This window comes from Eurosta solidaginis, chromosome 4, assembly GCF_040869045.1.
Source record: "Eurosta solidaginis isolate ZX-2024a chromosome 4, ASM4086904v1, whole genome shotgun sequence".
Taxonomy (NCBI): domain Eukaryota; kingdom Metazoa; phylum Arthropoda; class Insecta; order Diptera; family Tephritidae; genus Eurosta; species Eurosta solidaginis.
The window spans coordinates 6,097,974-6,124,822 of NC_090322.1; the positions used below are offsets into that span (position 1 = coordinate 6,097,974).

The following is a 26,849-nucleotide window of genomic DNA, read 5'->3' on the forward strand; positions in this document are numbered from 1 at the left end:
CAGTGCTGCCACACGGCGAAAACTTTAACATTATTGCCTATGTAAATACAAGAGCTCTGTTGAAGTAACATTATTGCCTATGTAAATACAGGAGCTCTGTTGACAATTGGGTATAAATTCTCTGTAAAAACAAAGAAATTGAAATTAAATTGAAAGAAATTTCAATTTCTTTGGTAAAAACCAACCCAGCACTTTCTACACTTCATAGAAATTTTTTTCGGGATAAGAGATATAAGGCAACGCTTCCTAATTCAATGCTCACATCAATGGTGTTATAAATTTAACTGAGATCTTGTCCTTAATCTTAAAAATTTAAGGGGCGATACTATGCCAAATTAAGGCCGACCTACTCCAATTTGCATACACATGTTTTATGTCGACTTCATTTGCAAGTAGATGAGTTTTCGCTGAGAAGCTTTTCGTCGCGAAAATATATACGTGGAGTTTGCCAAACCGCTGACCGAAGGACGACCCTGCTCAGAATATTTTTCTATTTTCTAAGGTTTGATGTTGCTTTTCCCGGGCTCTAAGCCCACGACCTTGGTGGGGAGCATTCTACCATCACACCATGGCGACATCACTTTTTAAATAGAAATATCGGTTGCACTGACCAGCTTTCGGATTCAAGGGGTTGATAAGCGCAATGCAAAGCTTTATAGCTTCAAAGCTCCCGCAACCCAATTGTCAACATCACCTACGCGAGGAGAATCCGGTTACAAATATGAATGTATCATACACATGTTTAGAAGGCGAGGTTCCTCATGATGAATTCAATACCTCCTGATATGAAAAGGGACGCTTATTAAAATCCCCCAGCGGGTTAGTGGGTCAGAATATACCCGCGGTAGGTATGCCTGTCGTAAGAGGCGACTAAAATACCAGGTTCAAGGGGTTGTGTAGCGCAACCCTTTCAGGTTACCAGCGCAATATTTAGCTTCTCCAAACCCAATTGTCAACCTCACCTATCCGGGCATGGTACCGGAACGTACCGGATCTTCATCCGGCAAAGGACCATCAACCTCGATAACACTCCCCAAGGCCTTCTCGGAGTGTCCTTATCGCTAAAAAAACAACAACAACAACGCTTATGAAAAAAAACTCTGAGATGGCGTATTCTTTAATCAAGTATAGGTCGTGTAGGTATAAGTCATTTTTAAAATGAATTTTAAGACAGGGTACTTTTGTACTGGCAGTATGGATAAGGAGTTGAAATACTAGCTAGAATTCATGTTCCAGGCATGTGTAAGGGAATTCAATTCAGGTCGGGATATCATGCTCTTGTTGCTGGATGGTATGACTGTGCAAGCGTCAAATATCCCTTTGCCATGCTAACTTACAGAAATCGTTCTGTGACCTCAAACAGCACCACTGCAACTTAGAGAAAGGTGATGTAAAGACAAATCTTTTCGGATGTGATTCCTTGTCTTGACCTAGACCCATATGTCGTGTGAGGCTCGGCATCTGCAAAGTATTGTAATGAATTTAGGAAAATCCCGCTTATTTGAACCTCCTTCTGCTAACGTTTGAATCTCTAAACTGTTGAATAAATCACTCCAATATTCAGTATTGCAAAGTGGTCTTTATTTAGATTACGGGTGTAGTACTTCCATATATGTAATACTTCTAATCACTACTACTGAACTGTGCAGCCTGTCAAACATTACAGTACAGATATACAACGCGAGAAGGAGACAAAAACTCAAGGCTGTCATTAAATTTTTGTAAAAAAGGGGCTTAAATATGTGTATATTTCAACAAGCCGTCTTGCTTATATCAATATTGTACATTACATTAGGCATGCCCAATTGGAAAGGCAAAATTAAGTTTAATAAATTAAATTCTACAAAATACAAGTGGTGCATGCTCCAATAGTATCATGGACGATCACATAGCCATCGAAAATTTATTTAGCAATGTCATTTTTAATAATCACCGGACACACAGCTGTGTAAGGAAGTAATAAGTTTTTATTTGGCTATTCGTTTGTTTTTTGAAACGAAAAAAAGCACGTTTAAAGAAATGCTTGTTGGGATGTAGGTATAAGTACATGTTTACTTGAATTTTTTTCATTTAAAAAATATGAATTCTTCGACTTGTTTTTTTTACTATATATGTAAATAATGTATTTTGTATGGCTGCAACCCATGTTAAAATAATAAATACATCAAGCCTTGTACTGTATTTGCTGGCCTTTTCATTGTTTAATTGACTAAACTGAGATTTTATAACAATTATATGCAGAAGTTAGGTAAAGGGGATAGTGACCCGTTGTTACCCCTTTAATACTTTTTTTACACACGCTACTACAATTCACTAACATTAACAAAGCCCGCGCATGCGCAGAAAATACATTTGCACAGTTTCAGCAAATAATGATGACAGAAAATTTGCACATTAGGAAGATAGGAAGGTATTGATATAGAAGTATTATATATATGAGTACTTCACAATTATACTTCACAACCAATAGCATGCTTAAATCAAAACTGATTCGTTATTATTCAACTTGCGCTGCTTTTATACTCTCGGTTTCCTCGTTCACCCATTTCTCCTAAGGTCTAGTAATTTCGAGAACTTAATGCTTGGCTACCAGCTATATACATGTATATTTGTAGCCAAGTGCGTGTGTATGTGTGAGTAAATAGTACCCTGCAAAAATTCGTGCGATTAATCCCTAAAGAGATTGGTCTCCGGAGAATATTTCTTATTCCATTTAGAAAAGCTGTTTCGCCCGCTCAAATAGATTTTGTGGCTTGGCAAACGCTTCGATTATGTTTCTGTCATAAAAAATGCGTCTGGGCCCTTTTTGAGTCCTTATAGAACCGAAAAGGGGCCAGTCTTGTTGTTGTTGTTGTAGCAATGCTCGCCCCACCTAATAGCCGCGACCGATCACAAATTGTCATCAATATCCTCTAACGGGAGTCCAAGGAAACATGCCGTTTCAACAGGGGTGGACCATAAGGAAAGGGCTGTTAGAGACGTTGGTTCCACATTACAATTAAAGAGATGGTTGGTGTCATGTGGGGACACATTGCAAGCGGGGCATACATTTTGTATGTCGGGGTTGATTCTGGATAGGTAAGAGTTTAACCTGTTACAGTATCCAGAACGAAGTTGAGCAAGAGTGACACGCGTTTCCCTGGGGAGTATGCGTTCCTCTTCCGCAAGTTTTTGATACTTTTCTTTAAGTACTGGATTCACCGGGCAATTCCCGGCATAAAGGTCCGACGCCTGTTTATGGAGTTCACCAAGGACCTGCTTGTGTTTTTTCGCTTCATACGGCTGGGTTCTCAGGTGCCGTATTTCCTCAAAATGCTTACGGAGATGACTCCTTAAGCCCCTAGGCGGTGCTGGTTCATCAATCAGATGTCTGTTGGGATGCCCAGGTTTCTGGGTATTCAACAGGAACTGTTTGGTCAGCATCTCATTTCTCTACCTGATGGGGAGTATTCTCGCCTCATTATGCAGATGGTGTTCTGGGGACATAAGAAGACAGCCCGTGGCGATTCTGAGAGCAGTATTTTGGCAGGCCTGTAGTTTCTTCCAGTGGGTAATTTTTAGGCTTGGCGACCATATGGGTGACGCGTATCACCTAATCGGCTGGCTAATTGCTTTGTATGTAGTCATGAGCGTTTCTTTATCTTTTCCCCAGGTACTGCCAGCGAGGGATTTGAGGATTTTGTTACGGCTCTGAATTCTCGGAACAATTGCGGCTGCGTGCTCACCAAAATGTAGATCCTGATCAAACGTCACACCCAAGATTTTGGGGTGTCGGACAGTCGGTAGCGTAGTGCCATCGACGTGGATGTTCAAAATGGTCGACATTTGGGACGTCCATGTTGTAAATAGGGTCGCGGAAGATTTAGTCGGTGATAATGCCAGGTTTCGCGAGGCGAAAAAACTGGAGATATCAGGGAGGTAGCCGTTTATTTTATTGCATAGCGCATCGATCTTTGGGCCTGGGCCTGTGGCCATTATTGTGCAGTTATCGGCGTAGGAAAGGATTGTGACTCCTTCCGGTGGTGAAGGTAGCTTAGATATGTAGAAATTAAACAAAAGTGGGGATAGGACACCACCCTGTGGCACCCCTTGTTTAATTCTCCTTGGTTTTGATGTTTCGTTTCTAAATTGCACCGATGCCTGCCGACCACCCAGATAATTTGCGGTCCACCTTTTAAGACATGGGGGAAGGGTAGACCCTTCCAGGTCTTGCAGTAACGAGCCATGGTAGACCGTATCAAAAGCTTTTGATAGGTCTAGCGCTATGAGTACTGTTCTATGGTGGGGGTATTGATTTAAACCGCAATTTATCTGGGTGCTAATGGAATTTAGTGCGGTGGTAGTGCTATGGAGTTTTCTGAAGCCATGCTGATGAGGGGCTAGCTGCAAATTTGTTTGGAAATAAGGGAGCAAGATGGCTTCAAGCGTCTTTGCCACTGGCGATAGGAGAGATATTGGACGATACGACTCACCTATGTTAGCTGGTTTCCCAGGCTTTAGTCGCGGGACCACCTTGGCCATTTTCCATTTCTCGGGTATGACAAAGGTGGAAAGAGACAGGTTGAAGACATGCGCTAAATATTTGAAACCCTCTTTCCCTAGGCTTTTAAGCATCGGCATGGCTATGCCGTCTGGGCCCACTGCTTTGGATGGTTTAGCGCGACCAAAGGCGTCCTCAACCTCTTTAGCGGTGATGGTGATTGGTGACGCGCTGAATTTGTGTTTATGTGCGTGTCTATTGGCTCTCCGTCTATCTTTGTCGACCGTAGGATGCATTATATATTGTCGACAGTCCAGCGACCAGTCTTCTTATATTCCCATATGGGTACCTTTCTGGTATAAATGGGTACAATTAGTCTCTTCATAGGACATGCTCAAACAAAAGGGAACAGTTCAACTCATACAAAGAGATGGAATTGTTCGCATACTCCTTTGCGACTCATCCCGGAGTCATCCTAGACCAATCGCATTTTTTGCAGGGTACTTCGGCCGATGACTACATATTTGTATGTGTGAGATATCTCTTCGTCGCCTTCTACATAAGAGTGGCTGCTTTATTGTTGTTGTGCATTTATTTAGTAGCAGCTTAGTGATGCTAATATTCGTCACATTATTTACAAGCTTTTCTAGCGAATATAAAACTTAGTTAGCCCTCTTTTACGAAGTACTTTTTTTAGAAAACTTTATTCATATTCTTTTATACACACAACAATAGTAGTAAATATATAAATATTATACAATTCACTTCTACTATGCCATACTACATATAGCGGTTGTTATATTACAAATTTCCATAAATTTTATTTGCATACTTTTAATGACTAGCAAATCTCTTAATATTTCATACACAAAATGCTGACAGATCTTTTAAATAAATTATTTTATTGAAAGCTGAAGATTGAACGAAGGTGTGTTGAATTTATTTAAAAAAACTGAAAAAGCGCAAATATAAAAATTGGGCTAAAGATATACAAAGATAGAGGAGGTAAACCAAAGAATTAAAAACTGTATGAAATCTTCAGTTCAGTCTAAATGTGATGCAGAATTTTTACAATGTGCGATTTTCACTATATAATAGTTTAACTTTAAACTGGCATGAGCCAAAATCGTTATAGATGAAAAACGTTTTAAGTTACAACTACTATTAACAAAAACTGATACTATTTCAAAATGGTTTATGTTAAAACTGGTATAAGAAAAACTGGTATAAACACATATTAAGGTGAAACTGGCATAAACTTGAAGTTTTACAATATTATACTGTTAAAATTAAAAATTAACATGAACAAATACTGATAAAAACTAAAACTGGCATAAATTTAGAAACTATATATTAAATTTGCATAAAAATTGACATATTTAACTGGCATAAATGTTTGAGTGCAAAAAGTTTTTGCGGAAATATTAAAATTAATTATGCTAAAAAAATTAATTTTAAGTAAACAATTAATTTTACTCTTTCACATATATGTATGTAAGTACATGCATTTTTACACTTTTATACATATTACATATTATTAAGTTATGTGTATGTATTATGTCAAATACTTGTTTATACATATAGATATTTACATTTATGGGCACATGCGAATTCATATCAAGGAAACAGACTTAAAATACTACAAACAAAATTTTAATCAAGTTTGCTTTAATTCTAACTTTAATATATACTAATTTTTAATAAAAAAAATCTATTTGGTACAAGAAATGGCACCTTTATTTTGTTATTGTTAGCATAGAATATTTATTTATTTTTCAAAACTACTGGCTTTTTTTTGTGGAACAGTTTTCAGAGGCTTATAAGCTTAGGTCGTGCCTATAATGTGGACATAGCTGCAACTGCAAATTTTATTTGTTTTTGTTGTAAATAATTTTTAATTAACCATTTTTATCGTTTGTTATGTTGAAAAAGACTAGATTAGGAACCATATTTGTACATTTGCTAACTTTAATAAAATTATGAATTATGTATATATTTTTGTTTTAAATCCAAAAATAAATTTTTAAAACTATGCGCATTAAAAAAAATTAACAAATACAAAAAATGTAATACATACGGTGTAACAAAAACGTTGGTAAAACAAGTATTTAAAGGGACCGTCAGTTAGCGCGCTTATTTAGTGGTGGCCACACAATTAGCACATCCTTTTTATTCAATTTTTTACAATATTACAAATATAGTAAGTTTTTTGCACGTTTTTTAAATATACATATGTATGCATATTTTGAAACAAACTGGTATAATTTTATTAAATACAAATAAAACTGGTATAAATTAAACTATTTTAAACTCAAAATAGCAGATATAAATTTTTTATAAATAGCTGCTAGTAAATAAAAGTTAAATAAGCTCAATATTGAACAGAAAAACTGGTATAATCACAAAATTAAAAATTTGGAAAACTTCAAATTGGTAAAATTTTTTACGAAAATTGAAACCTGTGCTAGATAATATACAAGCTTTTATATAAAACAAGAAACAAAAAATACACATATAAAGAAAACATTTTGAATATTTAAAAACAAGAGTGTGCTATTTGTGTAGCCAACATTGTAAGTTCATAAGCAAAGTTTTGAAAAATAAAAACTTACAATTCTATTTGCTTACAAATACTTTAGACTACAATTTAATCCTTAGCTAAGCGCGTAACGTTACAGCTGCTGCTGTGCTACAGCCGCTATGTTTGTGCAGCAGAGGACTTTATCTATTTTGCATTTATTTATACATTTTCACCAGCAAACATGGCACATCGGCATCTTCATCGAATTCCATCTCCTCTGCGTAAGCATCCAATTCGAGAATTTCAAAATTCTCTGCCGCCAATTTGAACGTATCGCTTAAGCTGGCATTGTTAGCGGTTGAGGCAGACGAGCTACGGGTTATACGAAGCTCTAGTTGCGCTTCATCTGGCGAGCACCCATTGCGTTCTACACTAGCCTTAGCAGCTTCACAATCGGTTGTACGCTTCTTTTCCGCAAGTGAATTATTTACTAAAGCTACAGCATCTGTTTCGATTGTACCACTCTCCGCGGTTGTTGCCGTTTTCGCTGCTGCCGCCATAAGCGCTTTCGCCACATCCACGCCCACTGTATTTGCCTCTATCTCGTCGTCTCCCTCCTCCGAATCGGACTAGCTGGTGGTTGTTGGTGTTTGCAGCCCATTAACTTTACCAGGAAAATGACAGAGGCACGCAGGCGTTGGATTATGCGCACCATTCGCATCAAGCTTCTTTGTAAGGGTCTTCCAATAGTCGATTTGCGCATTCAGCAGGTCAATCTTCTTTTCGCGTTCTTTTATCGCCAGTGACATGAGGTAGTCATTGTTGCGATTATTGGCGTGGTGCGTACCTCCAAGACCGCTGCTGCTGCCACTACTGCTGTTGCTTTGATTCAGCAGTCCACCAAGCCCGCCTCCCGCGCCACCGCCACTAAGCCCATTGTGTTGACTGTGACCGTAATTGTGATTATGACTATGACTGTGACTGTGCTGGTGTCCATGACTGTTGCTTTTGTGCATTCCCACATAGCCGGCGTTCGCATTCAAGCTCATCAATAGCTGGTTTGTGCTATTTATAAGACTGTTGTTGATATTGTTGTTGCCGGGATGTGCGGCGCGTTGTAGCTGTGGCAATGGTGGCTGCGACGGATGCACCGCACTCAGACCAAGCCCGTTGAGTAGCAATTGTTGTGCGGCTTGTTGTTCGGCGCTCACTTGTTGGCGTGTGCTAGGAGTTTGACGGCCATTATGATTCGCATGTGGATTATTATTCGACAAATTATTATTGTTGGTGCTACCCGCATTGTTGTTGTTGTTTGGTATACTTAGTGCTGAGTTATTGATACCATTTTGCAGAGCTTTCAAATTTGCTAAGCTACCAATGCTGCCAACGCGTATGCCGCCAATATTTTGTATGGTCACTTCAGGTTGTTGCTGTTGCGTTGGTTGTGCTGAGTTTTGTTGCGGAGGTACACCATTCGGTGTGAAGGCAGAGCGTTGTGACGCATGTGCATTTGGTAACGGAGTCGATTGACGTAAATCTGTAGCGAATATTTCATCGTCCTCCTCTTCCAAACAAACTTCTGGTATATCCTTTGCGCTCAAACAATCACCGTCATCGTCATCCATATCCTCTGGTGCCCGTGACTGCTCGTTATCACTGAGATCTTCCGATTTGATGACAATCACATCGGGATCCATGCCATCGTAGGCGAGGGCTACAAGTTGCGGAAAAGGATTCTGGAAAATGGAAAATAAGCACTTTTTTATTTGCTGATGAGGAAAACGGAAGGATTTGAAATAAGGGTGGCTGGTTTTGAATGTTACCCAATCATGGGCTTATAAGATTAGAAAAAAAAACACGAATTGCTACGAAAGCTTTCTACCTCAAAGAACTATGCTGAATGTTCAAATGTCCGATAGAAATCGCAGGATATTTCACCACAGTCCAAACCCTGGGGCCCTGGCCTTCTGTCTTTTCTTGAGGGTCCTTAAGACAGAACCACTGTGTTCGCCAAGCAGAACGTAAAATTATTCCGGTGTTTCTAAGCCAAGTTTGATACGCAATTGAAAATTTTGAAGTGGTATAGGCATGTGTATCCCCTTCCTTAACTGAGAACTCTGTTCTTTTGAGTTATGAATGCCCGTACAAGCGATTCATCGATCTCCGTGGTCTTTCATACACAAAGGAATACCTCTGTAAACGCGGACGCATAGCACCTTTGTTGTGCCTAGAATGACATTGGTAGCTTGTCTACATTCACTGACTTTTTGGACTTAGCAGGCAAAGTGATATGAGTTTTCACAGAAGCTTACATTGGGCCATCTCAGCCGGAGAAAATACTCGAACTAATGCGTTACTGCAACCCGAACCTTCCGACGCATAACTGGAGGGTCCTCAGAGTAGAGGAGGCTGTTGGGCCACGTCGGCAAGTGCTGATTCTGCTAAACGCAGAGTCCACCGGTCCTCTCTCTGACACGAGGGGAGTTATCTCCTATGGCCTCGAGCGTGTGGTTCTTAAAATCTACCACGCCGATTCCAGGGGGGATGGTTCCTCTCCCACAGAGACTGTTCGGGAGGTGGAGACGTCCGCAGGGGAGCCAGTACCCATGGTTGTGGATGCTGACTCCGCTAAATTGGACAGCGAAAGCACTGTTGACGTCCCGTCAATAGCGGGATCTGTCATCAGTGCTAGTCGTCTGGATGATAGGGCCGAGGAGGAGCTCCTGGCCTCCGAGGGCGAATCATCGATGGCGGGATCCGTCATCAGTGTAAGTCGTCTGTTGGGGGAGGAGGAGGACCTCCTAGTCTCCGAGGGCGAAGCCGCCAAGGATGGGGTGCAGAAGAAGAAGAGTGGTGTTGATGGAAATCCGTCAAATCAATCTTCAGCATTCTAAGGCGGCTTCCGCAAACTTGTTGCTCTGTCTTGAGAAAGGCGGAGTGGATATTGTCCTTGTCCAGGAGCCGTGGCTGAGTAGTAACGGCGGAAAAATTTCTGGATTAAGGACGGGAAAATTCAACACCTTGGTGCATGGGGAGGCAGGTAGGCCTAGATCCTGTGTGCTTATTAAAAAGGAATTTAAAGCTTTTATTCTCTCTAATTTCAGCAATGCTGACGTAACCACGGTCTGCCTCGAGCGAGGCAGTAGCGAATTGTGGGTGGTCTCAGCGTATATGCCCCATGGGGACGTAACGGGACCACCGCCTGTGATACTGGGCGAAATCACCGCTGAAGCAAGGCGGAGAGGTGTTGGCGTAATCATAGGTGCCGATGCTAATGCACACCATAGCATATGGGGGAGCTCGGATACGAACACCAGAGGTGAGTCTTTATTTACTTTTATTGTAGATGAGGGACTTTGTATATGTAATAGGGGGAATGACCCGACTTTTATTACTGCGGTAAGGGAGGAGGTCTTGGACCTCACCCTGGTTAGCAGAGAACTGGAAGATCTGATATCTGGATGGAGGGTTCTCAACGAGCACTCTTTCTCTGATCACCGATATATTCAGTTCTCGGTGAATGAAGAACGTCCCGGTAAAATATCTTTTAGGGACCCTAAAAGTACCAACTGGGACTTGTATTGTAGGAAGTTGGGAGAGCTATTGCCTGAGGCGCCTATCGCTGGTTCGGACCTGTCCGAATCTGAAATAGACGATCTGGTGGAAAACTTCACCTTGGCAGGCAATAGCGCCTTTCAACAGTCCTGCCCACTGAAAACTTACAGGGGGAAGGGCAAGCCGCCCTGGTGGTCTGATTCCCTTGACGACCTAAGAGCGTCCAGTAGGCGGCTCTTTAATAGAGCCAGGAGGAGTAGACTACCCTCGGACTGGGAGCTCTATAAGGTGAGTCTGGGGATTTATAAATATGAAATAAGGTTAGCCAAGCGGGATTCATGGCGAAGCTTCTGTGAAAACGTGGAGGGCTGCAATGAATCCGCGAGGCTTAGAAAAATACTCTCTAGGAATCCCGCCCCTCGGGGGTATCTGAGAGATGATGGTGGGGACTGGTCGATGAGTAGCGAGGAGTCCCTGAGACTTTTACTGGACAATCATTTTCCCGATGTCCCAGTTGCGCAGGGATCTTCGCTTGCGTGGTCGGCGGTTGCTGGCCATGCAGAAATGCCTGCCATCCCACTACGGGAAAGTCAAATATCCTGGGCTATAAATTCGTTCAAGCCCTATAAGTCACCCGGTCCGGATGGCATCATTCCTGCGCAACTTCAAAGGTCTTTAGGGATTTCCTGCCGCTGGTTGGCCATCATCTACACTAACTGCCTCAGGCTTAACTATATCCCTAGGTCGTGGCACACGGTTAGGGTCATCTTCATTCCGAAGGCCGGCAGGGGCTCTCATGTAACACCTAAGGATTTCAGGCCAATCAGTCTCTCGTCGTTTCTTCTTAAGACGCTTGAGCGGCTGATTGACCTGTACCTACGAGAAAGGATACCTGGGGGGTTACTGTCGGCTTCACAGCATGCGTACTGCAAAGGCAGATCGACGGAAACGGCTCTCCATTCGATTGTAAAGCAAATAGAGGGGTCTCTAGAGCATAAAGAATATGCTCTGGGTGCCTTTCTAGACATCGAGGGGGCTTTTAACAATGTTCTACCGGGGGCAATCGAAAGAGCTCTGGTGGGTTTAGGAGTCGAAGCGGCTCTGGTTGAATTTATTAGCAAACTTCTATGCGGCAGAATTGTCGCAGCGGAGTGGGGAGGAGCCATAATAAGGAGGAAGGTGTGCAGGGGCACGCCACAGGGAGGTGTCCTATCTCCTCTGCTCTGGGTTGTGGTAGTCAACGAGCTTCTTGTGGAGCTGGAAGCCAATGGCTGTCGGGTGGTTGCCTATGCAGATGACCTCGCTATCCTAGTCAGGGGCAAATTTCTGGGCACCCTGCGCGATGTTCTGCAGGGATACCTGGATACTGTGGCTAGGTGGGCTGAATCATGTGGAGTGGCGGTCAACCCGGGAAAAACAGAATTGGTTCTTTTTACAAGGAGATATAAGATACCCGACTTCAGAACTCCTTCGATTGGAGGGGTACCGTTGGTACTTACTGACAGGGTTAAATATTTGGGAATTGTTCTGGACAAGAAGCTGTCCTGGAGGCCCAATGTGGAAGATAGGGCCAGGAAGGCCGCGGTTGCCTTGTACTGCTGCAGGGGGGCTATCGGAAAGAGATGGGGGCTCTCGCCAGAGTAGTACACTGGCTTTATGAGATGGTTGTCAAACCGATTCTGCTATATGGGGTGCTGGTCTGGTGGAAAGCACTGGACACGGCGAGCACCTCCAAAATGCTAGTGTCAGTGCAACGGACGGCGCTTATCGGCATCAGTGGCGCTATGAGAACAACACCTACCTTGGCACTGAATGTCATGCTGAATATACATCCAGTAGATATTGCGGGAAAGGCAGCCGCGGCCCGGTCGTTGGTCAGGCTTCGTGATATGGGTTATATGCTTTCTGATTTCGGACACTCTAGCCTTCTTACTAGTTTCGACTTTATCCCGGACAGGACGGACTATTGCATGCCGGTGGCCGCTCCCTATACAACCTTCACCCCAGTCATTCCCCCGAGGGAGGAGTGGAGAAGAGGAATTATCTGGGGCATGGGACCGGTTAACTTGTTCACGGATGGGTCGAAGTTGGACGGAAAGGTTGGCGGGGGGGTCTTTTGTCAAGAGCTAAATGTAAGCCGCAAGTTTAAGTTGGCTGATCACTGCAATGTATTCCAAGCGGAAGTTGCTGCGATTAAGGATGCGGTGGATGAAATGCTATCCAGCGCTACTACGGTTAGGGAATTTAACATCTACTCTGATAGCCAAGCGGCTATAAAGGCCTTGAGCTCAACTACAGTGCGATCGAGGGTGGTCTGGGAGTGCCTGACCACACTTGCGATTGCATTGAATTATTTTACAATTAAGATTATCTGGGTCCCGGGCCATAGTGATATTCCGGGTAACTGTCAAGCGGATCTCTTAGCCCGAATCGGTACAACTGAACCGGATGAAGATGGCTGTAGGGATTTCGGGATTCCGCTAGCCACCTGTGGATTGCTCTTCCATAGCTGGGCCTCGAGTCAGCTCAGCAAACGTTGGGCGGACACTACGTCTTGTAGGATATCAAGATCTTTCTGGCCGAAAGTGGATGGCAGGAGGTCTGCTGAAATAATTGGGTTCACTAAGGCTCACATATCAATGGTCATTGGGGTTTTGACAGGGCACTGTCCCATGGGTATCCATGCGGTACGTCTCAATATATTGGAAACTCCATCCTGCTGCAGCTGTATGGAGGATGATGAGGTGGAATCACCAAATCACTTTATGCTTGACTGCCCAGCTTTTGCCAGAACTAGGCGAAAGTATTTTGGTCGTGACTCACTTGGATCTCCCGAGGAGCTATCCAAGGTTGAGATCGGGATCATTCGGAACTTTATCGTTGCTACCCAACGATTCTCTAAGTAGTTATATCTACGTCACCGTTAGTTTAGTTTATTATATGTAGTATCACAACGGACCGTCATGTTGTCCAAGTGAGCTTCCTCTCATCAGGGAAGCTACCACCCAACCTGACCTGACCTGAAGTGGTATAGGCATGTGTATCCCCTTCCTTAACTGAGAACTCTGTTCTTTTGAGTTATGAATGCCCGTACAAGCGATTCATCGATCTCCGTGGTCTTTCATACACAAAGGAATACCTCTGTAAACGCGGACGCATAGCACCTTTGTTGTGCCTAGAATGACATTGGTAGCTTGTCTACATTCACTGACTTTTTGGACTTAGCAGGCAAAGTGATATGAGTTTTCACAGAAGCTTACATTGCGATCACCAATCAAAGAGCTAAAGATTTGGCAATAAACCATTATCCGACGGATGTAAGAATGACGTAAGAAGAAAAGCAGCCATGTTGAAATGTAAAAAAAAAATATTGTGGCGAAGGTTGATATCACTAGGCTAGTTAATAATTATGCAACAACAAAATCATGAAGCAGCCACTCTTATGTACACGTACACATTAAATCTAGCCACACTTAGTATGTACAAGGCAACGTAGAAATACCTCACACACACAGATTTAGTAATCAGCCGAAGTTCTTACTCCCAAATACACACGCATATATGTAGCTCAATTACCAAGCACGAGATACAGCAGTTCTAGAAGGCGAAACGTCTAGATCTTAGCAGAAATATGCAGATGAGGCAACAGAGAGTATAAAAGCAGCGCAAGATGAGGAATGAGTAATTCGTTTGATTTAAACACGGTATGAGTTCCGAAGTGAAGTATAATTGTGAAGTATAATTATATTATGTACTCCCAAAGTAGTTTAATAAAGACCATTTTGCAATACAGAATATTGAAGTGATTTATTCAACAGTTTAGCAATTCGAAAGTTAGCAGAAGGTTTCAAATAAGCGGAATTGCCCTACATTCGTTACAATATCTTAACACGTGTGTATAACAACAACAAACCCAAGTAAAGCAGCTGGAATATATGACGTCGGTAGTAATAGTTGCTAGGTTCCCATACTGCTACTTTTTTCTCAAACACTAACCAATATGGCTGCTATCCCTATTTGCGATATCTTGGACTCATTGGGGCAGTTTATGATCAGGTGCAAATGGTCTAGCATCGTTGCATAGCAAATTTTCATTGCATAACATACGCAATGCAACAACAAAATACATGCAATTGCACCTGTCATAAATTTTGCAGAATGCAATACTAATATCTATTGCTTTTGGAATGCGATCCACAAAGCAAGATTTCAAACAGCTGATGTGATAACAGTCTATCTATTTCGTATTGATGATAGGGAGTCTGCACAGACTTTGCAACCCCAACCTAGCGCAGCCATATGAGCGCTTGAGTTTCATATGAATCAAGCCATTAAATATTTCTAACATTCATTCTGCAGTTTACCTACACAAAGGTGCTTGCTACCCGTTATCGCGCGCGCCCAGTTTAATCTGTGCTGTACTAAACCATACTTGTTATCTGTCGTGGAGTGCTACAACCTATATTCCGTTACCTTTTATCTACTATCCAACAAAAAAACCCGATTCAACAGCCACATTTTCCCTCATACGTTTTACTTTTTTTAAATTTATTATCTCCAACTCACCTTTGAGTCATCATAGTCATCATCATATTTGCGACCATAGCCACCATTACCCATATTACTACCACCGCTCGGTGACATCTGTTCCGATATGTATTGTGCGACAGATTCTTGCTGCGATAGCGTATTCAATAGATCCATAAATGTACGATTGCCTTTACCTTCGCCACAAAGATCCTTCTTCAAAAGCAATTTCATATTTTTGTAGAGTTGACGTAATTGTTTAGCGGAGCGTTGATGATAGACGCGCGCATTAAACTCTTTCGCTATTTGACGCCAAACGTCGTCCTTTTTACGATTGGATTCGGCATCAGTGCGCTTATTCTCGATAACATCCTTATACTGAGCGGCAAATCCCAGTACCATATTGCGCTCCCGTTGTGTGTAACGGGGAGTCTTCTCCATTTTCATGCGTTTTATGTCAGACGTCTTGAAGCTGCTAAAAAAAAAAAATTTACGCAATTAAATTATGGAAAACTTATGAGTTGCTTAAAAAAAATATTGACGGTAAGCCCTAATAAATGAAATCCTAACAAAAAACAATAACACCACAACGCACTTCAACGAACCTTAAAAGTATGTGTTGAGCTGCGAGCTGAATAAAACGGACTAGATGATTAGAGTCGGCCCAGACCGCGTATGACTGATAGCCGCCTTAACAGAATAGACCGAGTTTGCGATAAAAACCGTGTGAAGTCTCGATAGTGTGCATATATGTACACAAATACACCCACTCATGAAAGCACACCCGTTCACATATGTGCATACACTTGTGCACACCTTACATGGTCGCAAGAGTGTGCGTGGGTATGGCGCGCTTGTTTGCCTTTTACCTTTCTGCTCTTTTTTCGCTACTATTTTTTGGCTATTAATTAATAAACGTTTGACAAAAAACTCAGCTAAAGCAAAGCACACCACATACAAGTGGTACCCAAACAGCCAAGCGTGCAAGCAACTAAGCGTCCATTCGTTTCGAGCTGCTCTCACCTACACCAATGCAAATACATACACGCACACACATATACATCATCGTTTTAGTCGGTGGCAAGATATCGTCTGATAACGATTTTTTTATGATAAGCTTGCATAGTTTTGGAGGAACTGAAGCTTCGTTGAGACTATTCTGTGGTCTGTGGCGCATTTCACATTTTGTTGTATTTCCAAAACTTTACTACCTTCTCTCGTTCGTTCGGCTGCTCGCCTACCGCGTTAATAGGTGGCTCTGTGTGTTTAGGAGCATTGCACAAAGCTTTGAGACGGCGGTAAAGGACAGATAGAAAACAAAAAACAAAACCAGAGGAGATACGACGAATGAAAAGGAAGCAAAAAAGAAAACAAATGCGTTGCTAGGAGAACTAAGATAGAGGAAGTTTTATAGTTGAATAAATTTTTGTCAGTATTCCTGCTTACGAATTTCAGCTCACTACGGAAATGTTATTCACAGGCGCCTCTGGCGCTTTTAAGTTACCCAATAAGCTACGACTCATCTAACTGGAGTGATTCAGACGGCGCGACTGTATTCAGGTGAGTTTTAATGCGCTGGTGAACGCAAATCCCGCAAATATCGTAGATATTTCTGCAGCAGCCCGAGTTTCAATTAGACCTCGAGAAAATGGCTCTTCAAAAGCTTAGGTGCGCTGGAAATTATAGCTGCAGCGTCTTACAGGGGCGTAGCGTTGGGGGGGGAGGGGTTTAACCCCCCTTGCCTAAGGATCATTTGATTTTTTAGGTCGTTACAATTCAAATATTTGATGTTTTTATGTCTATGTTAATAAATTTTTTTATAATTCTGCTACGTATTTACTTTGTTGGTGATATTATATTTTTAATATGCCAGCATATGTATGTATGTACGAAGTGAACACTTATATTTTAATCATATTCTGTTTCATAATAATTCTGTAATTTATTAAATATACAAATGTACACGTTAACTTTTACTATAATTTCATAAATAAGTTTCCTTTAAATTTGCCTAACGACCATCTACATAAGCTGTATTTCGTTGCTAACTGGTACAATTAAAACACTAGCTAGCTTACCGAATTGCATGGAAATCAACAACAAAAAGTAATCGAGTTGAGTTGGCTAAGCGCTTTCAGTTGAAACCGCTTAGGTAATTGTCGACCTGATTGATAGTGTACTTACAACATATATTTGCATATTCAAAAATAGGGCACTATTGTGAACGAGCGAATGAAATGAACATACGAATGTGCAGATAAACAAAAATAACAAAATAACAGCGTGGCGGCAGGGTGACATACATACAAACAAACACACGCATATCATGTCTTTTGTTTTTGTAATTCTCTGGTTGAGTGTCAAAAACATACTGCGCTAGAAGTAGAAATGTCATAGCAGCGAAAAAAAGTAACAATTAGCTGATAAACCTCCACCATCTGTATGGTTTTAGCATAATGAAACTGTTTAGCTAGTTGAAGCGTTTTCTTCAAGCTCGCTTGAAAAAAAAATACACCTATACATATCAGAGAACAGCAGAAATCGAACACAACAACGTTCGATTACATTCGGCAACATGATCGTCTTCAATGATCCAACTTGCTTAAACGAACATAATCGACATTGATTTAAAATCAACCAACTTATTGCATGCGTGAATATAATCAATTCAGGCGTTTGCTCGTTTGCCTCAACCGCGATTACATTCATCGGAATGAAAAGGCAAAAATGAAAACTCCATGCGTTTGAATATTTGCATGATTCTTCTGCCCTTACGTCACGGCAACAAGCTACATATAAACATTGCTTACGGTTCTGTTTGTTTGCCGAACTAAACGATACTAATCCTCTTGCTTTGATTTTAATGTCCACATTTAAATAATGTTAAAAGTAAAAAAGAAAGTATACATTTCCTATTTTGAAACATAATGCAAGTTTGACATTATTTTCCATGTGGAAAACACTTTATTATAATGCAATATCTACATTTTCTTTCATATCAAAAACACATTTCAAAAATGTAAAATTCAAATTATTTGATAAATGAAAAAATAATGTGTTTTTCACATTTTAAAATGTAAAAAACACATTAGTGTTTTTCCGTGTAGATATGACTTTTTTAAATTAAATTTTTTTCTATTCGATCAGTTTCTTTTTTTTGAATTTTATATACATACGTATACGTTAGATCTCATGCATAGGCTCAAAAAGCATGAATTCTACTTATTCCTGAAGGGGATACTTCGGTTTTTTTTTTATCAATTTATCTATGATTAATATTACAGGAATACGATACTGTGGCTTATCCTAATGTTCACATGTTGTTGAAAATCGTGTGTACGCTTCCAGTAACAACGGCAACGAACGAGAGATCTTTTTCAACTCCTAGGCTGGTTAAAAACTATTTTAGAAACACGATGAGTGAAAATCGATTGAATGGCTGTGCATCACTAAGCATCCACCGTGATCAAATTGTTACCGTTGATGAAGTTTTAGATGAAATGCCAAAGAAAAGCCGACGCATGCGCTTGAGTTTTTAATGTAACCTTTTTCATATCATATTCTAATATAAAAGCGGATTCTCCTGCCAATAGAATTAGGTTTAGTGCTATTTATCGCGCTAACAGTTGGGGAATCAAATATTCACTGTTGATGTTGTTGTTATTGTGGTATTAGTGGTAAAGGCAATGCCTGAAAGTTTTTGACAGTGTTATCGATGTCGATATTCCTTTGCTGGATATATATCAGGATCGTTTCAGAAATTAGCACTATTGCGGTACTAATGCGACCATTGTTGAATGATTTGATATGACACAAACCTCCGGAATGCATCGAACTACGTCAGAATTAAAATCTTCTGGATCGGAACGGTAAAAAAGCCCGGCAGTCTTTGCGCTTTTATACTTTCATCTTCTTATACTATCCCAACTGCAGCGGAACCAATTTGTTTGATCCCTCGAACCTAGCGTAACCATCGACTATGTGACTGGCCGAATAGAGAGAATGGCGTCGAAAAGCGAAAAAAGAACACTTTCGAGCTATGATTCGGGGCTGAAATGCGAAGAAAACTTGAGGTAAGTGAACTCGTTGAGGAAGCCGTCTGCCACAGTGAAATAGAGTTAAAAAGACGACAAAATAGAGAGGGAAAGTGGCCCTCGCACAGTCCCGGGCAGCATTCACCATTGTCAAGAGCTAGGGAACCGTAGTTGACTCAGCCAACCGAGATAGCGAGCGTTTTGCATGGACCCGTGAAACAGTAGAAGCTGGTTGAAAGCAGTTCGCTGATAAGAAACCTAGAGCGGGATAAAAGGGCAGCGATCAGATGAAGGTGACCAGACTGGAAGGATGAGCGCGAGTATCTCGACTCACGGAGGATTGTAAACACTATATCTTCTTCTTATAAACAAGCAGGCGGAGGATATGTACACAGCGCTTTGTATAACGTACTTCGGCAAGAGCAGTATATATCTGCGTCGCAGGAAGTGAAATCCAAACGACAAGAATTATAATACGCTACAAGCAAGAATGCTTAAAAAAGGAATGTGTCTATAGTGTTAATAGAATTTCTTTGGCGACCAAACGAGAAACTCCAATTAAGAACTATGCGTTATGTCATAAACCCCTTCGTCGTTTTAACAAATACTGAAAGTTTTGCAGAGCTAGTGGCCAGAGCTGGTACCTCGCGAGCACAGGACAACTATTTGCTTCCAATATCTATCGCTGAAGAGGCGTGGTTTATAAGGATGTGACGCCAGTTGACAGTTACCTGTACCCAAGCCCGAGTTTCAAGTATGCTCTCTTAAGAAATAAGAGCAATTTAATTAGTCTAAGCTGGGTAGACTTTAGAGAGAAATCGTCTGATCAGAGATCGATGATTTTCACGAATCTGTCGCCTAGGCAGGATTAGATACTCTTGTAACTAGTTGCTTTAGATATGCCTGACAGCTATTGCTATTTTTTACAAGATTTAAAGTTCACTGAGAGTTTTGAAGAGTACTGCCCTTGTGTCAATCATTGGTTCGAGCTGAGTTATTTTAGTATCGTAAAACGGCAGACGTGGCAAAGAGAATTTCAGACTTTTTAAATGCCAATTTTTTTGAAGAGATCCCACCTTCAGCTAGTTTGTACGCCACGCTTGCAGGCTAGGTAGAACTTATATTTAAGTATCACTTTACCTGCTGCCTACACTTGACGTAAAGTTTACTTTACCATCGCCCTACAGCGCTTCAGTATTTCTTGGAACCGACTATCAGCTTATCATCGCGTTTCAATCTTATCTTAAACTTTGTTGCCTCGGCCCAAAGTGTTTGTATTTCCAGGTGTGTACATAAGTATAAGTACATACATATGTATAAGTTTGTACAAAACAAAGATTCCATTGCCTATAAAGAAGTCTGACTCAGCTAGCTTTGGAGCATGCTTACTATCAGTTTGTATAGCCTAATTATTTTAGTTTAATTTTTGATTTAGATTTACTTGAGCAGCAGGTATTTTTCACACTTGATAATCAATTCGACTCCAATGAAATATCTTTTCGGTTAGGCTGACAGCGGGGGCTGGCTTTTGGCACTAAGCTTTTGCGTTGTGTGACTTAATCCAGCGACCGCTTGTTTGTTTACGCTTTTTCTTCACGTATTACTGCAATCTTAAATATACAGCTATTCTTTGTTTTTAGGATTAACAATAGAATCTACTATTTGATTTGTTATTGTCACATATTTCATAAACTAGACTTAAAGTGTGCTTTGTGCTAGAAATTTTACTTTATTTTGTTTATATATTTTAATGAAAAATATTTACTCAAATCGCAAGTTACATTGCAATGCTGCAAATAAATACTCATAAATCTATTCTAATCAATACTTTGTTTTACTTGAGCTTCTAAGCTTGTCATTGTCTGTTCAAGAAAAAAAAGATTTAAATTATCAGCTATTCGCCTCTATGCAAGTCACCCACCTACCACGGCGGCTGTTACCACGGCCCAAGTGTGCACCCCACCTCAACCTGTTAAATCAATTGCGTGGCTTGTTTCATACTGTTAATTTTTTTCCATCGAATCGCTAATGATTAATATAGGGTTAACTTGTCTAAGCAAACATTAAAGGGCCAATTAAACTTCCTTAATCCTAACGCCATAGTCGTAACCATACCCATATCCATAACCATCTCCAATGTGAGACACCGGTAATGGTGCCTTAACCTAAAAATCGTGAAAATTTATTAAAAATGAAGAAAACACAAAAAATTAAAAACATATTCCACAAAAAATAAGCCTCTTAGTCATAACGTATCCAAAACAATGAATAAAATCTACAAAAAGTTATTAAATTCACCAACTCAAATATTTTTAGGTTATGGATATGGCGAGAAACCAAAAACCAATTGGTTCGCTATGATATGGTTATGACGTTAGAGTTATGGTATGGCACCATTAATCGATTACATTGATTTCCATAAGGTAGGTTCGATCAGCTGTTTTATCTGGTTATGGTTTTACGGTTATAAGTCACCATTAATTGACCCTTAAGGCTTGTATTCCGTTGTCTATATAATATGTAAGCACAATTCAAAGTTTAGATATGTCGATGTAAGTATGTGCTGGGTCGTTGACAAGGGTCGTGAATGCACAATGGAGAATTTGGGATCCCTGAAACCGCAATCAGCCCCCAAATTCCAGCTCTCGCTTTAAAAATAATATTGGGGCTCAATACGCTTCCAGCGCAATTTATTGCTTCTCCAAAATAATTGGCAAGCTGTCCTAACCGTGGCGATTGCTGTTTATATAGCAAACCATGTTTTTTCGATCCCAAATTCTTCACGGAAGAAAGGGATTAGATACCCTAGGAGCTTCGTTGTGGTCATAATCAATCGTTATCGAGATACTTAGCCTAGTATAGCGTAATTCTCCGAACGTGCCGAAAAAATGCCCGGCAAAGGTCCATCAATATCGTTACAACTCCTCAAGAAATCTGGAGAGTCACCTTATAGCTACAAGAAAATTAAAAAAGGCCATAGTACGAAGTACTCGTGAAGTTCGATGTGAAAACATACAGTGTACATCTAGAAAACGTAAGTTTTTAAGTCAACTAGAAATCGCCCAAGGATTGAATTTAAACCTAAATTTACCAGAAACCAATAATTTCGGGCTTTTTGAGAAGACCTTCGTCGGCCTCATATCGGCAACAACCAACATCAACCAGATATTGTTTTATTATAGCCTTATTATCAAAAGCGAATTGTTATAATCAATTAATCGGTTTGTAATCCGATTGTTATCGCCGATTCATCGGTTTTTTATCGGTTTCCTATCAACTTGTTATCGACTGGACAGATGTGCATATATAACAAATTGGTTACGCTGTGCTAAGAAATCGATCACTTTTACATAACAAATATATGTTATAAATTAGTGTATTTAGCGACCTTTTGATTCAAACAATTATTTATTTTGTCGGCTGTAGGTCAATGTTAAATAAAACACATATGGTTTTGTTTATCTCCAATATATTTCGGCTACACACCGGTAACCGTCTTCAGGGCAGACAATTTTTTCGAGATCAATTGAAATTTGTTGATTGTTGCCTTACAGTTGTCATAGTTGTTTTTTATTGTTGCATATCCCATTGTTGTTGTTATATGCCTACGGCGTGCCTTCCGTGTTTATAAATTAGTGTATTTAGCGACCTTTTGATTCAAACAATTATTTATTTTGCCGGCTTTAGGTCAATGTTAAATAAAACACATATGGTTTTGTTTATCTCCAATATATTTCGGCTACACACCGGTAACCGTCTTCAGGGCAGACAATTTTTTCGAGATCAATTGAAATTTGTTGATTGTTGCCTTACAGTTGTCATAGTTGTTTTTTATTGTTGCATATCTAATTGTTGTTGTTATATGCCTACGGCGTGCCTTCCGTGTTTATAAAATAGTGTATTTAGCGACCTTTTGATTCAAACAATTATTTATTTTGCCGGCTTTAGGTTAATGTTAAATAAAACACATATGGTTTTGTTTATCTCCAATATATTTCGGCTACACACCGGTAACCATCTTCAGGGCAGACAATTTTTTCGAGATCAATTGAAATTTGTTGATTGTTGCCTTACCTAAAGCCGGCAAAATAAATAATTGTTTGAATCAAAAGGTCGCTAAATACACTAATTTATAAACACGGAAGGCACGCCGTAGGCATATAACAACAACAATGGGATATGCAACAATAAAAAACAACTATGACAACTGTAAGGCAACAATCAACAAATTTCAATTGTCTCGAAAAAATTGTCTGCCCTGAAGACGGTTACCGGTGTGTAGCCGAAATATATTGGAGATAAAAAAAACCATATGTGTTTTATTTAACATTGACCTAAAGCCGGAAAAATAAATAAATATATGTTATATTTTCGTTAACAAATCGAAAACTTTTTGATAACATATCGATAACTTTTCCATGAATAATTTCGATTTTCAACAATAAATCAACAAATGTTCGATAACAAATAGATAACTTTTCGCTATGACATCACACGCCGGCAAACTAATAGCACTCCCTTAGCAATCGATAACTTTTCAATAAAAAGTCGATAACTTTTTGATAACATATCGATGAATTTTGGATAATAATTTCGAAACATTTTTGATATGAAACCTGTAACTTTGTGATAAAATATCGATAGCTGTTCAATAACAAATTGATTAATTTTCGATAAAAAATCCGATAACTTTCCAATAACAAACCTCCCGACATTAAATCTATAACTTTTTGACAACGCTTCGATAACAAATCGATAACGCGTCTATATCTCATCGGACACACCTATAACATACCGATAAATCGTCGATAAGAAATTGATAACACGCTCATAACCCTTCGGTATGTCAGATAAAACGTTTTCATACCATTGACTTCATAGTGTTTACGCTAGAGTGTAGAGTGTAGTTACTACGCCTACGCTTACATTCTGTATTACTAATAATCACTCACAACACCTAGATTGCATATTCTGTAGTATCTATACAGTATACCCACACTACGTCTGCATTTACATTCTACATATATGCCCCATTTAGCACACCATTTACAAGGACCAAGCTTACACTTGCGCTTACACTTTACAAACTACGCTAATATTCAGCATTTCCCCATACCGGGAGGCCTCGGCTTAGTATTCTCGAAAAAAAATAAGATTTTCAACTGACCCAAGTTTGATCTTTTTCAGACAATTTCGATGGCAATCATCAAATTATATGTAGTTGGAAATTGATATTCTTTTCTCATTCGTTTAGGGTTTCATTGCAGGGCATAGTTGTAAGAGCATGTATATTTCTTTATAATTATTACATCCAAATGGTTTCCATTTACCATAGCAAGGTTTCGAAAAGATACGAATTCAAACGTATGGCTTTGACGGTGAGCCATAAATGCGCACAGACAAAGCTCCCCTATCATTTACGTACAGGTGAATCTACTGATAAGCAACGATAACAATTCTGATTTCAATTTCATCATACTTTTCCGCCTTATTACCCTCTCTGTATATTTTGTTGTTGTGATTTTATTGAGCTTCAACCAAAGCACTCAAGCCCGTGTTCTGTACTGGTAAAAAGATATTGTAATGTGTATGTGTAATTTTTTTACCTGTACTAGTGTAGATAACAGTTAAATTGTTTACCATCAACAACACCGATCAAAGTCATTTTTTGGTATAAAAAAAAACAAAAAAATTGTACTTAGCTTTATATGGCGATTGTAATCTAATGAAGCGGGGAAGTTTGTTTTTTGGTTTACAGATCAATCAAACCAAATTTATTGAAAGTTTAATACTACCAGAGTCCAATATAAAATATGAACTTTGTGGTAAGGATTATTCTGGGTATTCGCTTGATTTGGGAAGACAATCTAACCGTTCCTTTTTCGGATAATAAACGGCCGAACTCCGGCTATTATAACTCATCAATACAGCTATAATAGTTGCAAAAATTATTGTAAGTAAATGTCAGACCTACCGCGAGTTGAAAAGGGAAGCGAGACGCCTTTACAAGGAAGAAAAAAGCAGAGGCAGAAAGGCGTGAGTGCGAGGAGCTTGAGGTTTTGACCCCGGCGCAAACTCCTGTACAAATGAAAACAGTGATCTGGTAGCCGATGTCCAGAGGGTGCTTAGATTATGGAGGGAACACTAATCTATGCTTCTAAATGGAGAGAGTGCTGAAACGTCCAGGGAAGATGATTGATGAACCCGAGACCGTAATCGATGATGCGGGAATAAATGTTGCTGAATGACGAAGTAAGAATAGCGATAGCGGGATTAAAAAACAACAAACCCGCGTGCGCTATTGGATTACCTGCAGAGCTATTCATATACTGGGATTGGACTTTATCAGTGCGGGTCAGACCTGGTAAATCTACCATCGATCAGATTTTCTTTATACTCCAAATCTTGAACAAAAAAAACGGGAAAAAATAATTGACACACATCACCTCTTCGCCGATTTCAAAACCGCTTTCGGCAGCACGAAAAGAAGCTGCCTGTATGCCGCTATGCCTGAATGAGCAACACCATCAGCTCACAGTCGGAATTGGAAAGGACCATTCCGAGCCGTTCGAAACTAAATGAGGTTTCAGACAGGCTGACCCCCAATCGTGTGATTTCTTTAATTTGATGCTGGAGAAAATAATACGAGTTGCAGAACTTAACCGCTCTGGAACAATATGTTATAAGAGCCTACAATTACTGGCGTATGCTGACGACATTGACAGCATCGGCTTTAACGCCCGCGCCGTAAGTACTGCTTACTCAAAACTGGAAAATAGAAACGCAAAAGATGGGTTTGATGGTGAATGAAGACAAAACGAAGTATTTGCTTAGTCAGCGCAGCTATAATTTAGAATTGTAATCCACTGAAATGTGGAAGTGTCGGTTGCTATCCGAAAATGATTGCGTACCAACCTGAAGAGTGGTGTTATTACTGCCATTTATTGAGGAATAGAATAAGAAGTTCGGTAAACGCAATCATTTAGTGTAAAAGTACGGCAACCTGCATTTAAGGTAACGAATGTGGCGAACAACCAATCAGGTGTTCGCTTCTACTCTGTAAATACTGACGCTGCCCTCTGTAGGCAAAATTAGGTTAGGTCTTCCTATTGATTAAGTAAATTCACTTGTAAAAATGTGATATGGTGGCAATGCCTTAGGCAATAGAAAAAAGGATTATAAAAAAAGAAGAGAAGTTTTAGCAAGCTTGCGCAAAACAGAATAGCTCCTGATATTTTTATTTAATAAAACATTGGAAATTACAGCTCAGGTGTGGGGTAGAATTTGCGTGCTACACAGCGCTACAAACGTAATAAAAATACATACATGTATAATGAATGTTCGTGAGGAATTGATCAATTTGCTAAATGATGCTGGGTGGAGTTTCCAAACACAGCTACGGCAACGCAACTGCGGAGATTGCTGCAAAATGTGGTTGGAGCTGGTCAGGTCCCTTCCACTAGTATCCCAGTGAGCGCTGCCCTGAGTTTTGATATGAATTCTGATTCTGATGTAAATGATCGAAATACTGCCGACGACGCTTTTGTTTCTGGTGCTCCGGCCACTGCTGATGCTGCCGTGACTGATGTCACTGATGTCCCCGTTACTGCCGATGCCATTACGTCCGCCGATACTGATGCCACTGCTGAAACTGCTGCCATTGCCGATGCCACCACTACTGCCGATATTGCTGCCGCTGCCAAAACTGCCGCTGTTGATACTCTAGTCATAA

At 40.2% G+C, this 26,849-nt stretch overlaps 1 protein-coding gene across 7 annotated transcripts in view; it reads right to left on the reverse strand.

Moving 5' to 3' along the window:
* Positions 1-5,658: 5,658 nt before the first annotated feature.
* The window catches only part of LOC137248891 (hybrid signal transduction histidine kinase M), an 82,303-nt gene continuing 61,112 nt past the window's right edge, over positions 5,659-26,849 (reverse strand). For 4 of the 7 annotated variants that reach the window (XM_067779870.1, XM_067779866.1, XM_067779864.1 and 1 more), the window contains exons 2-3: positions 15,123-15,558; positions 5,659-8,737 (exon numbers count right to left, since the gene is read on the reverse strand). In XM_067779870.1, the coding sequence (XP_067635971.1) occupies positions 7,631-8,737; positions 15,123-15,530 (1,515 nt within the window). In that variant the 5' untranslated portion in view covers positions 15,531-15,558 and the 3' untranslated portion in view covers positions 5,659-7,630. Of the gene's footprint in view, positions 8,738-15,122; positions 15,559-15,688; positions 15,786-26,849 lie in introns of those variants that run through there. The other 3 variants (XM_067779867.1, XM_067779868.1, XM_067779871.1) reach the window with 2 other exon arrangements.